The sequence below is a fragment of the Bubalus bubalis genome, chromosome 20 (genome assembly GCF_019923935.1).
Source record: "Bubalus bubalis isolate 160015118507 breed Murrah chromosome 20, NDDB_SH_1, whole genome shotgun sequence".
In the NCBI taxonomy this organism is placed as follows: Eukaryota; Metazoa; Chordata; class Mammalia; order Artiodactyla; family Bovidae; genus Bubalus; species Bubalus bubalis.
In genome coordinates this window covers 27306019-27322085 of record NC_059176.1, presented here as the reverse complement: position 1 = coordinate 27322085, position 16067 = coordinate 27306019, and the positions used below count along the sequence as shown (strand labels likewise).

Below are 16067 nucleotides of genomic sequence, written 5' to 3'. Positions count from 1 at the left end.
CAAATATTGACCAAGACTAATTGTAATATTAAATCCCCCTAGACCAGGTATTTTCATTTGGAATATTTCAAGATCAAGATCAAATATGTATACAAACTTTAGAAAGACATAAAGCTTATTCAACTAAATAGAATACCTTGGATGTTTGTGTGTGTGAAATATATATATATATATATATATATATATATATATATATATAACCATTTTCAGCATTTTTCTCAACGACTCAAGGTTCTTAGTTTAGCCTCACCATAAATTTTATTGGAAACAAAAACTTTTAACACCCATGAGCCTCACTAACTCTGTGCTCAAAGATTTTCTAAGAACACCTCTTTCCCTAATGAAATCTTTTTTTTCTTCCCATTTTAGCGATACAGTGTGGAAATGTCCATCAGGGACCTGAAAAAGACGGAGCTGCTTAGTAAGGTTGAAGCTTTGAAGAAAGGTGGCGTTTTACTACCAAATGATCTCCTTGAAAAAGTGGATTCAATTAATGAAAAATGGGAACTGCTTGGGGTATTTGCATTTTTATTACTGTTTGTAGGTTATGTGTACATTTTTTTGTGTAGTGAAGTACTCTATCTGTCTGATTTCTAATTTGAGGCACAAATATCTCTCTCTTTCAATTCACTACCTACATTTCAAACAAGCTATTCATGCTATTATGGGGGAAAAACACTGCTTTTCCTCCTCTGTTGATTTTTTTTTTTTACTCTGAGCTTGTCTCCTTTCAGATTTTTAATAATTTTGGTTCTTTAATACATAAAAAAAGTAAGTAAAATATGCCATGTATTATGGGTAGGCACCAAGTCAACTATAATACAGTATATCTGATATACACTGACTGTCATGCTTGAATGAATGTTAATAGAATTTATTCCAAAGGTACATGTTAGAGACATCCACTGTTTAACTATTTACTGTGCCCTTCAGATGAAAAGTGGAGTTGTCCCTACAGCTTTCAAGTCACACTAAAGCCACCAAAACAAAGATGCAAATTTGACCCAAATCTGAATTGCAGAATTAAACTGGCCTCTGTTTTGTGCCTCAATTTCCAGCTCACTTTTAACAAAGGCCAAAAAAAAAAAGTTTCATGTAATTCATTTCACGCCATGATGGGCTGGGTCTCAGCCAAGCACTGAGATGCAAGAATCTGGCAAAAAGGCAATATAGAGATTCTGTTACCCAGAGACCAGGATGGCACTGTGCAGGGGACAGTTTTGTCCTTTTGTTGGAAGACAGCTGAGAGAGAGAGGTTAGACTCGATTTTTTCATCAACTTCTCTCTTAAATTGCCTTCACTTCAAATCAAGGGTAAGCTAAATTTGTCAATTACTTAAATGATTAATTCTAACAGCTAAGTATGGGTGGTGTCAGTTATGGAGCATGATTTTGCATGCCTTCCCTTTCCTGACTCTTTTTTTTAATTTTTAAAGGAATAATACTCCAAAAATATTTTGAATAAAAAGCTCTCCATGTACCTTGATGACTTGGAGGAATGCCATGTTCAGTTTATGCCATGCTTAATCTAGGTGCTTAAAAAACTGCAAGTAGAAATCCTTGCTCTCTCATCTAAATTCACCACACTCTGCACTTGTACAAAGTAACTTAAAACATTAAAAGTTTTTATTCTGACCTATTGTTACATTACTTTTCAATTATTATTAATGGCTTTCATTTTATTACATGGTGATTTAGATCTGAACCTACTAAATTCTATAGAATTCATTGATCCCATTCAGGAGAAATGTTGTTAGTGTCTGACATTTTAAAGACTGTTTACTAAATGATGAGAGCAGCAACTTTATTTGCTCAGTAGATAAAGTGATGGTTTGTCTGTGCTATATTTTCACATATCTGTTTCTAACTTGATAAATAATTAATAATAATCTTTTTGGAAAATTGTTTGAAGTATGTCATATATATAGCTCCCTAAACAAAAACTTTAAACCAAGATAATATTTTAAAAAGAACCAGAATGTTTCGCTATCCTTTATGAGCCAAATACCTTTAAAATGGTTGCCATTTTGACAGAAATATCGTTTGAATGCAATATGCTGAGTGTTTTTATGATTTCTGGGGAGAGAAGGGTGGAAGGAAAATTTTAACAAAACCTGTGCCACACTACCACCACCAGGCATACAGCTTTAATTGGCATGATTACATTTTAATTGGCATGAAAAAAATTTTAAAGACAAGGATTTTAACTTCTAACAATGGTAAAATAGAGGGATATGGTTTTTAATATTACTTTCATCTAAGGTGAACAGTGTGGAATGGAAATACATTAGAATGAAATGTCAGTGGTGCGTACAGTTTAATCTGTGAAATTTTGTCCCCTGTGCTGCATATTACTCTGTCTCAATTGCATATTAAACAACCCTATCAAGGCAGGCATTGGCATCTGCTGTGCTGACACAAATTGTGAATTAAATGAAATTGATGTCCTCTGTCGTATATTTATGAAGACGGACCATTCTCTGAAGTATTCTGTTTATGAAGAATTTATGATTGCAAACTGTTCCAGAACAAAAAAGTGGCAATAAATTCTTTTTTGTGACCCTACCCTCCAAGGGCATTGATTTCACCTCCTGCTGCTACTTTTGTTACAGCATAAAAACAATAGCTAAATCTGGATTCCACTGAGGGTCTTCAAATTATCAATATTTGCACCATGAAAATACAAGGGTGTTGCCAGGAAAGGCTATTTTTCTGTTATGATCTCCTAAAGATACTATTTACAGAACACAACACAGCAGATGAATGTTGGTTGACTTCATTTTATTTGTATTTTAAAGCTGATATTTGTAGGTTTAATTCATCCTTATAGATTAACTCTTTCTGATGCTCCAAACAGAGTGTTTTTCACCAAAAAAAAAAAAAAAAAAAAAAAAAAGAGGCAAAAAAGCCTTCTCTGACTATACTCCATGCCATAGTGGTTCATCTAAGCAGAGTTCTAGCATAGTGGATTGGGACTCATTTTAACACTTATTTTAGAAATTCTAGCATCCACAAATGCAAAGCGGGAAGAATTGAAAGGTTGAATGATTTCCAGGGCAGGTAAAATCCACAACTAGCACCAAGGAGGTTGCCCCTTCTTCACAGCCCTGAATCAGAAGGTTTGGGGAATTGTACTTCCCAAAACAACAAAAAAAGAAATTTCATTCTCTTTTGTGCAATCTTCTCTTGGCCTCTTTAACATATTGATTAAACTCAAACTTCTATCTCCTGAAATTTTTAGGCAGAGAATTTTTACTGTAAACTCCTGTCATGAGAATTCAAATGAATTTTTATCAGTGACCATGGTGAACTTTTGGGTCAGAGCTCCTTTCTGTTAGAGGAAATTATCACTGAATGAGGTCTTCTTAAGCCTCTAGTGGTAATCAGAACAACACCCATGGCTTGAGAATCAAGTTCTTAATGGAACAATGAGCTCATCAGAACTGAATCTCAGTCGTGACATGGCGGGTGCAGCAGATACCTTCCAGGTGGGCTCTTGTCACCAGCCAAACTGTGATATGTATTTGGTACCTATGCTAATCAGTGTTTTTTTTTTTTTTTCTGTTGGTGTTTTTGTTTTTAATCTGCTGCATTAGAAAACCCTAGGAGAGAAGGTCCAGGACACAATGGCGGGCCACAGTGGGTCGAGTACACGTGACCTGCTCTCTCCTGAAAGCGGAAGCCTGGTAAGGCAGCTGGAGGTCAGGATCAAAGAACTGAAAGGGTGGCTGAGAGATACAGAGCTTTTCATCTTCAATTCCTGTCTGAGACAAGAAAAGGAAGGAACAATGAATGCTGAGAAACAACTGCAATACTTTAAGGTAATAAAAAAACAATCAAAGTTGATAAAAAGCTTTCTTTATGGTAGGGATGAAATATTTATCAAGTACATAAAGTATTATACCCATGTATCTATGTATCACTGTGCACTTAAATGTTTCCTTGAATTTATAGACACCCTCCACATTTCTTATATGCCAGCGTCTGTGTGTTTATAAAGATGAACATTAAGCATATCAAATACACATTGTGTAGGGGAAATCTCTGCTGCTTGTGGGTTTTGTGCAGTGCCTATTGAAGGAGGGCTTTGATAAATTAAAAGCAGACCAGCAGACACTCAAGACTACCAAGGACTTTGAAAGGCAGACCTACATGTTCTGTAAATAATGTGGCTAAAAATACTTCTAGAAATTGATATAATAAAAGCACGTGATTTAATTGAAGAGTATTAATGCTAACAAAAGGAAATATAATTTTTACATATGAAAGAATTAGCTACTTACGGAAGGAAGAAATAAAGTAAAAGAGGTTCCTACATTAGAGGCATTTTCCTCCATAGAAAAACGTCAACCTTAGCAACACAGCCGTGTGCGTGTTTGTTGTATGTCCACAAAGAAGTGTTCCCCTTGTTTGTTCCTCTGCTTTACACAATATCTATTCAAAAGCAGCTTAAAATTCAAATGCTGGCTCTTACCGGCCACACTAGCCTGTACTACTTGAACCGTCCCGTAAATTCAGTGATTATTTGGGCTCTGGCCGGTGTCAGCCTAAGGCTTTTGGGTTGCAAACCTGAATTTGCTGGCTTGAGAGGTTTGAAAGAGGAGAAAGGGGGAAATCAAGAAGGAAAGAACTTCTTGAGACCAAGCAAGTGGTTCTTCTCAAAGCCTTCTAGGACCAGGTTTTCTTCATCTCATACCTTCTGCCCTGCCCTCTTCGAGCAGTCTACATATCAAAGAATGTAGTCACATGTAGCTCACCTTCCCTTGCCAGACAGGCAGGCTCCCCTTTCTCACCTGCATAACCCAAGAGGAGGCCCCCGTCCAGGGTAAGGGCACTGTATTTCTCAGTAAACCATCTGTATCACACACCTACACATTGCTTTTTACTTGAATTCCTTGTCTGCCATTGAGTTGAAGTTAAAAGTCTCTTGCCAAGGCAAATGGGTTTCACTCTCTACCATCTAATATCTGAAAGATTTGTTATTTGACCTCTGCTTGTTTAACTCTAACCCCCCATTTCAGAGAGATGGAGTCTTCAGATATTTCCCTCTGTGTTATTTGAACTTTACAGGTACCTTGCAAAGCTTCCTGGTCACCAATAGGCTAGATGTTGTGTAATGTATTTTCTTTCTGTTATGCCTGTATTGTAGCTTTAGTGAACTGGTTAGTGGCCCCAGTTAGTTTTATGACCTTGGTCATATTTCTTGTATAATCCCTGGTGCCTCAGTTTCTTCATCTATGAAATGGTATGCTGGTAATATGTATCTCACACAGTTATGAGTTCATATGTGTAAATCATTCTTTCTACTTTTTGTAATGATGCATCCATAAAGGATGAAATTTCTTAGTATTATGAGACCAAAGATGTTACATAATAATTGGAAACAGTAACAGGAAGTTTGTTATTACAATTATTTATATAACTGCCTACCTACCCACTTGGCTCATACATAGGTAACTGAAAGCCAGTTTTTTCCACATCCACTATTATCATAAATGGAAGCATAAGCAGTTCTGCATTGATTCACTGATGCTGCCAAATGACGCTAGCTTTATGCTTTAGGTTTATACAGTGTCATCAATGTCATTTTCAGCTAGGTCCTAGTAACAAATTTAAAATAGATTAAGAGAGACAGAGATATGTCTCTCGGCTTCCAAATCATTAAACAGTTTCTAGGAGTTCCAGTCATTCGCTAACTAATACTTTCTGGCCACTAGGGAATATTCACTACACCTAATTCATTATTTACCATGTGTACTTCAGTGCCTGAAAATCATCATAGAAGTTTTCTTTTAGAAGTACCAATAGCACCCCACTCCAGTACTCTTGCCTGGAAAATCCCATGGACAGAGGAGTCTGGTAGGCTGCAGTCCATGGGGTCGCTAAGAGTCGGACACGACTGAGCGACTTCCCTTTCACTTTTCACTTTCATGCATTGGAGAAGGAAATGGCAACCCATTCCAGTGTTCTTGCCTGGAGAATCCCAGGGACGAGCGAGCCTGGTGGGCTGCTGTGTATGGGGTCACATAGAGTCGGACACGACTGAAGTGACTTAGCAGTAGCAGCAGAGATACTTTTTGCTGTTTTATTTTTTTCTTCAAAGATGATTTTTCTTTAGAGCATTTTTATGTTTTCAGTATCACTATTCATTAAACTACTTTTATGCCCCCACTTTCACTTATTTGGCTATTTTAAAAAAAATAGTTATTATTACATTAGAGTTAATAATAATATAGTTATTAATAATAACTAAATAATAAATGATAATAACAACACTTTACCATCTGAGCCACCAGGGAAGCCCAAACTAATAATACAGTTATTATTATTTTAAAAATAATAAATAATATTTCCTACTCCAAACAACAGATAGGATCTTGATGGTAATATATAGCTCATCTTGTGTTTTCCCCAGCCCTGTTCCATCCCCTGCTACCCTTACCTAAGATAGCGTGATCCTGAATCCCACATTCTCTATTTACTTGCTTTCCTCTGGTAGGAAGGAATATTTTTAATTTTAGTTGCTTTCAACTTCATTAAAAGGTAATCATGCTGTATGTTATCTTTTAGGATTTCTTTTTCACTTAACATTATAATGCCAAGATTCATTCATCTCATGGAGTGTGGCTGTAATTCACTCACTTTGACAATGTGTGATATTCCATTGTATGTCCACGTATTTCACGTAATGCTACTAGCAACATATGAGGTTGGTATTAGGATCCCGACTTTGCAAATGTGGAAACAGGCACATGGAGGTTAAGTTTTGTGTGTCTAAGGCCACACTTGGTAGAATTTGGTTTTCAATCCAGAACTGTCTGACTCTTCTAGAGCCCATTCTTTGAACTTCTATGCAAAATTGGTATTTATCGGTATTTACTAAATGCCTTCCCATGCCAGGTGACTCAAAGGGAAGAGCAAGACTGAACTAAACATGATTGTTTCTTGGTGGTAGTTTTATTAGTCACAGTCTTCAGCAATTTGGCCAGAATAGCAAATGGCTGTAGCTATTAATGATCTAGAGAGGTGAAAATATTTGTGTTTTTGTTTTACATATTTGTATAATATCAGTGTCAATTTCTTTGCCATGTATCACTTTTATTTATTTATTTTTTAAAGTTTATTTTTTAACTTTACAATATTGTATTGGTTTTGCCATATATCAAAATGAATCCGCCACAGGTATACATGTGTTCCCCATCCTGAGCCCGCCTCCCTCCTCCCTCCCCATACCATCCCTCTGGGTTGTCCCAGTGCACCAGCCCCAAGCATCCAGTATCGTACATCAAACCTGGACTGGAGACTCGTTTCATATATGATATTACACATGTTTCAATGCCATTCTCCCAAAGCATCCCACCCTCTCCCTCTCCCACAGAGTCCTAAAGACTGTTCTATACATCAGTGTCTCTTTTGCTGTCTCGTATACAGGGTTATTGTTACCATCTTTCTAAATTCCATATGTATGCTGTAGTATACTGTATTGGTGTTTTTCTTTCTGGCTTATCATGTATCACTTTTAAAACTGAAGCTTTTAAAACTTTTTGAGATTATGGAGTCCTGATGATTTTCTTTTATTTATGACCTGGAACTCTAGTCTCTTCTAAAGTTTTGACCTTGAGGAATTTGGTCAGATAAGCTAAGTGCATCTAACATGATAGCACTTTAAAAAAAAATAAAGCATTATGCATATTTGTTGTAATAAATGTGTTTCCTAGCCACAATTATAAATATTTCTGAGCTGTTTGCTCTTTAGAGCTTAGTGTATAATTAGTTAAGTGTTATGTATATTACCACATTCATTGGAAGAATGAAACCAAATGTTCGTAATATAATAATATTGTAATATAATGTTTATAACCTGTCAAAGTCATAATTGGTAATAGGCATATGCAGAATAAGAACTTTTTACTTACCCCAAATCCAAAAAAAGCAGATAACCTCTGCCTTCCTAAGTGATAAAACCACTTAGATAAGAGAGTTATTAAAGAACCTTTGTATGTCAAAAACTCTTTGCCACGTTCCACCTCTTCTTGTGGGTTCCCAAATGTCTTCTGCTGTCATTGGTCACACAGAAGACAGGCTTTATCCACAGGGTTTAGCTTTATGATTCTCCATTCTCTAAAGTTTCAGGCTTTTAACAGAATGAATTTCTTTATGTGACACCCAGAGTAATGATAGATAGGCCACAGTGCACTGCCCAGGAGAACAGGCAAGGAGGGTGCTGCATATAAAAATGAAAATCTGTCGCTTTGTAGACACAACCGTTTCCTTCTCAGAGCTTGGTCTGGGATGAGAGAAAGGATCAGGGTCTTACGTTTTCAGAAAAAGAAAAAAAAACAATTGTGGAATTTATTCTTTTCCTTTAAGGCAGTAATGTGATAAATGTGGGATTAGACGTGAGGCAAAATTCTACCTAAGAAAGAGTCAGAGCCCTGGATGGGAGAGACAGGAAGGTGTGAGCCCAGGGACAGAAAGGCAAAAACGGTTCAGGAATGAACACACTGTGACAACAAAATGCAGAGAGCACATCAGAGATTTAATGAGGCCAGCTGGCAAAGGGCCCCTTAGAGCTGCGTGTGTGCAGCTTCAATGCCATTGGCTGAAAAACATTGCTTTTTAACAGTGACCCTTCAGAGAGAGAGAGAAAAAAATAATTCCTTAATCATATGTTCCTTGTACCCCATAACGAAATTCATTATTCTAAAGACTCAAATTGGGAGAAATTATCCATTACCAGTTAAAGGAGGCTGCAGCACTGGACTGGGTCCAGAACCAGCCTAGGAAGGATAAGTTTAGACCAGCCAAGAGGCTCTGTCACTGACATGAATGAGTGGAATAGATATGGTAACCTTCTCAATGACCGATGTCCCAAATTTGGTTACTAATTTAAATTTGACCAAGCACTTTATGCATGTTATTATATTTAAACCTTACCCTAACAATATAAGTTGAAAATTGTGATCACCTTCTTATGTGTGTTTTTATTTATTTTTATGAGTGAAGAACTTGAAATACAGAAAGTTAATGTGAATTCAGACAGTAACCAGCAGTGAAGACAGAGAAAAAGCCATGGGCTTTAGGTTCAAATTTTAGTATTCTCCCGTTCTGTCATTTGCTGACCCTTAAATACACTGAAACCTTGTTTTACCATAAATTAAAGGTTAGCAAACCTTTTCTGTCAAAAAGCAGATAATACAGTCTCTGTCGCAGTTCAACTCTGCTGTGCTGTGCTAAGTCAGTTCAGTGTGTTAGATTCGTTGTGACCCTATGGACCATAGCTTTTCAGGGTCCTCTGTCCATGGGATTCTCTAGTCAAGAATACTGGAATGGGTTGCTATGCCCTCCTGCAGGGAATCTTCCCAACCCAAGGATCAAACCCAGGTCTCTTATGTCTCCTGCACTGGCAGGTGGGTTCTTTACCACTTATGCCACCAGGGAAGCCCATTCAATTCTGCTATTGTAGTGTAAAAGCAGCCGCAGACAATATGTAAATGAATATCATGGTGTGTTCAATAAAAGTAACTTACTAAACTGTTTACAAGAGCAGTTGGTGAGCTAGATTTGACCAGCAGACTTTAGTTTCCTGACCGTGTTCTAGATTACAAAAATTACCAAAAACATGGTGATGGGTGCCATCTGCATGCTAGAACTGCAATAGGAGGAACAAAACATTCTTTTAATAACTGTGACAATGACAACCAGTACTTACTGAGCGCTCATAGGAGGCAAGTCACAGTTCCTAATTTTTTCCATTCACTTATTTAACACTCATCATGGTCTTGAGACAGTTGGTTTATTATCCCCTATTTATGGATGAGAAAACTGAGGCAGGGAAAATTGAAGTTACTCAAGATCATACTGTTAGTCAAGGATAAAGCCAATAGGCCAATAGTCAGACCTAGAAAGTTTGTTCCTGAATCTGCCACTACTTTGTAGACTCATTAGTCCCTGGGTCAAAGAACTATTTCTGGAAGAGAAAAACACATTAATTCGTAGCTTACTCTGTTGTTCCTTCCATTTCTGATTGCGTGAATAGCCATCTATAGGATGTTGGGTTGTAACCCCATCAGGAGTTATAACCCCTGGCTATAACCTGAAATCAACCCCCATAAGCAGAGGGCAGGAAAAGAGAAGAAAGAAGCTGACCACTCCAGATTGGTAGTTGGCAATTTTAATAAGAAAGGAAACAGGAGGTTTGTCATGGGCAGCCATGAGACAAATAGATTTCCATACCTGCCAGAATCTTAAAGGTTTATATAGAGGCTTGACCTGAGTTCAGTCATATATGAAGCCCATTTAGTCTTGTCACCCACTCTTATCTCAAGGCTTTGTCCTTGGGACAGCTTCTAAGAGAGACGGGTGGAGAAGAGGAGTCTGGTTGTCTAGGTTCAGCTTGAAGGTCAAATTGATAGCTATGCGAGTGAGTCACTGTTTTAAATTTTGGAAGTTAGAATTTTTAGAGTAGGGTTTTTTACAGAATTTCAAATTAACTAGGAAGTTTGCAGCGTTACTAAGTAATTAGCTGAAAGGGAATATCACTGATGTACTTTTACAAAATAGATAAATAAAAGAGCTAAACACAGTTCACATGGTTTAAGAAGTATTTTCCCAAATCTCACTCTGTCATTTCCAGAAATAAAAATAGAACCAATCTAGCCAAGAGATTTAGAGGGAATTTCCCATGTCCACTATAATCAATCTCAAATGGCACCACAAATAATCACACTTCCTGTGTCCTTCAAAACTCTCAATATTAGGAGGTAAGGTTGAAGGACAGAAGAGAATATGCTGGAATTTTGAGATATGAGGAAGGAGGCCATGTGCCCTATAATATCATCTCTGCTACTTTGTCCTAGAGCCATTCATTACAAACTTGGTAATAATGCTGTTGGCAAAGCTGCAAACAAAGAATTACAGTAATTCAATCTGGCTGTAACAAAAGCTTGTAAAATGCCTTCAAAATCAACAGACCTCAGACAGGATTTAATCCTTTCTATGTGTCTTAAATACTTTTTTATAAAGCTGTTATATTAACCATATATGTTCATAAAAAAATACTGAAATCAGCTTTTATCAGATATTTTTCCCCACTGTATATATAAAAAAAATCCATCATCTAACACTTCTTTGGAAGTAATTTTAAGTAATTGGATACAATCCAGAATTGCCTTGTAAAGAGAAAAACATTGGCTGGATTAAGGTTGAAGTTCAAAGATAGATTTAAATAAATGTTATTCACACTAACCATCGGGGTAGTGGGAAGACCCACAGGAAATTTTTACAGGCAATCCCAGTGTAAGCCTTCTAAAGTAAAGAAAATGGAGTAACTAAGGCCTAATTCATTCTGAGTACACCTTTTTCTAAAAGACACTGAATTATTCCTGAAGTGGGGCATTTTGCTTCTGAGTTAAAGATGCAGAGAGGTAGCTATGTACTCATTTCATATGTGTCATTTGTATTATTGCTCTCAGATATGACTCAGATGGTAAAGAGTCTGTCTGCATTGTGGGTGACCTGGATTTGATCTCTGGGTTGGGAAGATTCCCTGGAGAAGGAAATGGCAACCTACTCCAGTATTCTTGACTGGGAAATCCCATGGACACAGGAATCTGGCGGGCTATAGTCGATAGAGTTGCAGAGTGGGACATAACTGAGTGACTAACACACACAAAGCCTGAGATGGTAATCTAGAAAGATGACAGATATGTCACCTGTCCTTACTTTATTGCTGCCTAGAAAACCACAAATAACTGTCTTTAGGCTCTGAAACCACAGCGATGAATATTTCTGTTCTAAATTGATTTCTTCAGTTTAGTTCAGTCTCTAAGTTGTGTCCAACTCTATGACCCAGTGAACCACAGCACACCAGGGCTCCCTGTCCATCACCAATTTCCAGAGTCCACCCAAACCCATATCCATTGAGTCGGTGGTGCCATCCAACCATCTCATCCTCTGTCGTCCCCTTCTCCTCCTGCCCTCAATCTTTCCCAGCATCAGGGTGTTTTCAAATGAGTCAGCTCTTCGCATCAGGTGGCCAAAGGATTGGAGTTTCAGCTTCAACATCAGTCCTTCCAATGAACACCCAGGACTGGGCTCCTTTTGAATGGACTGGTTGGTTCTCCTTGCAGTCCAAGGGACTCTCAAGAGTCTTCTCCAACACCACAGTTCAAAAGCATCAATTCTTCCATGCTCAGTTTTCTTTATAGTCCAACTCTCACATCCATACATGACCACTGGAAAAACCATAGCTTTGACTAGACAGACCTTTGTGGACAAAGTAATGTCTCTGCTTTTTAATATGCTGTCTGCTGCTGCTGCTGCTGCTAAGTCACTTCAGGCATGTCCGACTCTGTGTGACCCCATGGATAGCAGCTCACCAGGCTCCTCTGTCTCTGGGATTCTCCAGGCAAGAACACTGGAGTGGGTTGCCATTCCTGCTCCAATGCCTGAAAATAAAAAGTGAAAATGAAGTCTGTCAGTCATGTCCGACTCTTCGTGACCCCATGGACTGCAGCCTACCAGGCTCCTCCATCCATGGGATTTTCCAGGCAAGAGTACTGGAGTGTGTTGCCATTGCCTTCTCCAATGTGTTGTCTAGGTTGGTTGTAACTCGCCTTCCAAGGAATAAACATCTTTTAATTCCATGGCTGCAGTCACCATCTGCAGTGATTTTGGAGCCCCCCAAAATAAAGTCAGTCACTGTTTCCACTGTTTCCCCATCTATTTGCCATGAAGTGATGGGACCAGATGCCATGATCTTAGTTTTCTGAATGTTGATCTTTAAGCCAACTTTTTCACTCTCCTCTTTCATTTTCATCAAGAGGCTCTTTAGTTCTTCTTCACTTTCTGTCATAAGGGTGGTGTCATCTGCATATCTGAGGTTACTGATATTTCTCCCATCAATCTTGATTCCAGCCTGTGCTTCCTCCAGCCCAGCATTTCTCATGATGTACTCTGCATCTAAGTTAAATAAGCAAGGTGACAATATACAGCCTTAATATTACTTAAATATTATTTTAATTAATAAACTCAAATTAGGAAGAAACTGGGAGTACACAATTGTAGAATTGCCCTTCATGTAGATAAGGTTGAAGCAGTGAATTTGATCCACTGCAGTGTAGAAGCCTAAATGTGTGGGTTCAAGATGCTTGAGTTTATCCTGTTTCTACCTATTTCTAATCCATGATTTTTCTTAAAGCTCCAGGATTCTTATCTATAAAATAGGCATAGTAATAACACCTAACCTCATAGAATGGCTATGAGTATTAAATGATATAATATATATGAAAGTTCTTTAAAATAGAGCCTGCCTGATGGGAACTCAATACATATTAGCTATCAACATTATAATTACTATAGCATAAACTTGTCCTTCTTAAAAGGCATTTATTTTAAAACAGTATATAATATCTACAGTAGATAACATAAGTGGTAAATAGTAAATGGAGACCTTTCCATGGGTTTCAATTACTTCAGAATGAGTTGTATGATCGTTAGGAACTGAATTATCTATTAGTTGCATCATTTACCTATTACTATGTAGGTAAGGAAGGTCACAAGAAAGTTGTTTTCCTTTCAAGACTAGAAAAAAAAAAGGAGGTAGTCAGCAGACCTCCTAAGTTTGCGCTCTGACCTATGGACTGGACAGCTTTTCTAGGGTGCAGAAAACTCGATCCCAGATTATCAAACATGGGTCTCCACATTGGGCTAATTTACAGATTTTGTGCAAGGTAGTGATTCTTGGAGGGCATTTTCTTCTCTACTTTCTGTCTCCCTGACTCTTTTGTAAACACCCCTTTATAGCTTCATCATATTTCTCACAGATCATTGGTCTACAGATATATACATACCCCCACATACACAATTAGACTTTCATTTAAGGAAACAAACAAAACTTCTTTTTTTCCCCCCAATGTTCATGTTGAATTGTCAACCATCTTTCTATAATTTTTCCATATCATTCTTTTATAATTTAACTAATCAATGGTATTCATTGAATATCCTCACTAGGTTCTGTTAGTTGGCAGTATTACGATCTAGGATTTTCAACTGTGTAATCTCAGCAACTAATTTCTCTTCTCCTTGCCTAATATTCTTTATTTGTAAATTTGGGCTCTTGAATGAAAAAAAATTCTCTTCAGCTGTAGCATTCTGTGATTCTGCACTAGCCATCTTTTTTCCATCATAAAATTTATTCAATTGCAGGTGCCATTTAATTCCTCTAAACAATGTTTTGGCTTTGGCATAAAATTACTGGTATATAATTAACTTTATATACCAGGATTCATGTTTGTGTCATTGGAAATGCCACCTTAGAAGGACAAAAGCATCTTTTGAACCCAAGTTGCAATGTTGTTACCTTTGTCACCATGGGTGTTGTCCCTTCGTACCCATTTTCTTTCTAATATTATAGTGTCTTTATAATTTGAATAGAGATACTGCATAAAATGTAAAGGTAAACATCTTCCTAGTTATGAATTTAGTCAGGATGCTGGCACAGGTAACATGTTTTGTTGATTTAAAAGTAGAAAGAAATATATCAGTAAAGTACTGGTGCAGCTAGTATTATTAATATAACTATATTCTTTCTCATACTTTCAGTAATTTCTTTTGGCATTTGCATTTATTTTATAAGAATATGAAAAATATTTCAGAATTAATTCTTTACACAAATTTTTTTATTGTTCAACCTTCATTTTTTTATACCATAGTTTTTTATTGAAAAAAATTATTCTGAGTGCTGATTATTAGATTGTCTTCTAATAATTTTTATAGAAAAAGTGCATTCTTGGTATATTCCCCAAACCATTGCATGTCTGGAGATATATTTTTCTTGACCTCACATACAAACAATAGCTTGGCTGAATTAAAAATTTTGTTATGGGTTGTGTAATCTTTTGCCATCAAAACTGCTAATGATTCTTTTGGCATTTGTGGTGGTAAAGGTGAAGTCTAATTTTTGTGGCCACATAGTAACTTTGTTTTTCACTTGTGTGTGATAGAGTGTTAATCTCTTCATTTCTTCTTCTGAGAGCTTGGTGAGTCCTACTTGATTTTGAAAAGTTAAATTCTGCTTTAGATCAGGAAAGTTTTCCTACTATTTGATTATCATTGTTTCTTTATATGTTTGGTAGTTTCCCTTGTGGCTCAGCTGGTAAAGAATCTGCCTGCAATGTGGGAGACCCGGGTTTGATCTCTGGATTGGAAAGATCCCTGGAGAAGGGAAAGGCTACCCACTCCAGTATTCTGGCCTGGAGAATTCCATGGACTGTATAGTCCATGGGGTCGTAAAGAGTCAGACACTCGCTTTCACTTTGGTGGTTTAGTTGCTAAGTCGTGTCCAGCTCTTGGAGACCCCATAGACTGTAGCCCACCAGGCTCCTCTGTCCATGGGATATACCAAACAAAAATACTGGAATGGGTTGCCATTTCCTTCTCCAGGGGATCTTCCTGACCCAGGGATTGAACCCAGGTCTCCTGCATCATAGGCAGATTCTTTACCAACTGAGCCACCAGGGAAGCTTTGTTTAGTTCCCTCCTTTTTGATGTCCTGTTCTGTATATACTGGTGAGCCTACATTGACACATCATTAACCTAGAGTCAAGAGTTTATGTTACAGTTACGCTGTACATTCTGTGGGTCTGGACAAATGTATAATGACATGTCCATCAACATCCTGAGTAATTTCTCTGCCTTAAAAATCCTCTGTATTCTGCCTATTCATTCCTCATCACCCATTCCCCACCCCAACCTCAGGAAACCCTTGGTCTTTCCATTCCTCATACTTTTGCCTTTTCCACAATATCGTATAGTTCTATCATAGTATGTAGCCCTTTCAGATTGGCGTCTATCACTTAATGATATACATTAAAAATTTCTCCATATCTTTTCATGGCTTAATAAGTCATTTCTTTTTGGCACTGAATAAGATTCTATTGTCTGGAGGTACCACAGTTTATTAATTAATTCATCTACTAAAGTACATCTTGGTTGTTTCCAAATTTCTGTAATTATAAATAAAGCTGTTATAAACATCCATGTGCAGTTTATTGTGGGAATAAAACT

General features: G+C 37.3%; 1 protein-coding gene across 7 annotated transcripts in view; it reads left to right on the top strand.

Annotated features, from left to right (window-relative positions):
• AKAP6 (A-kinase anchoring protein 6) overlaps positions 1-16067 on the top strand; it is a 497045-nt gene that overhangs the window by 412098 nt on the left and 68880 nt on the right. For all 7 annotated transcript variants that reach the window (XM_044933227.2, XM_044933232.2, XM_044933229.2 and 4 more), the window contains 2 exons: positions 370-516; positions 3596-3820. In XM_044933227.2, coding sequence (XP_044789162.2) covers positions 370-516; positions 3596-3820 — 372 coding nt within the window. The remainder of the gene's footprint in view (positions 1-369; positions 517-3595; positions 3821-16067) is intronic.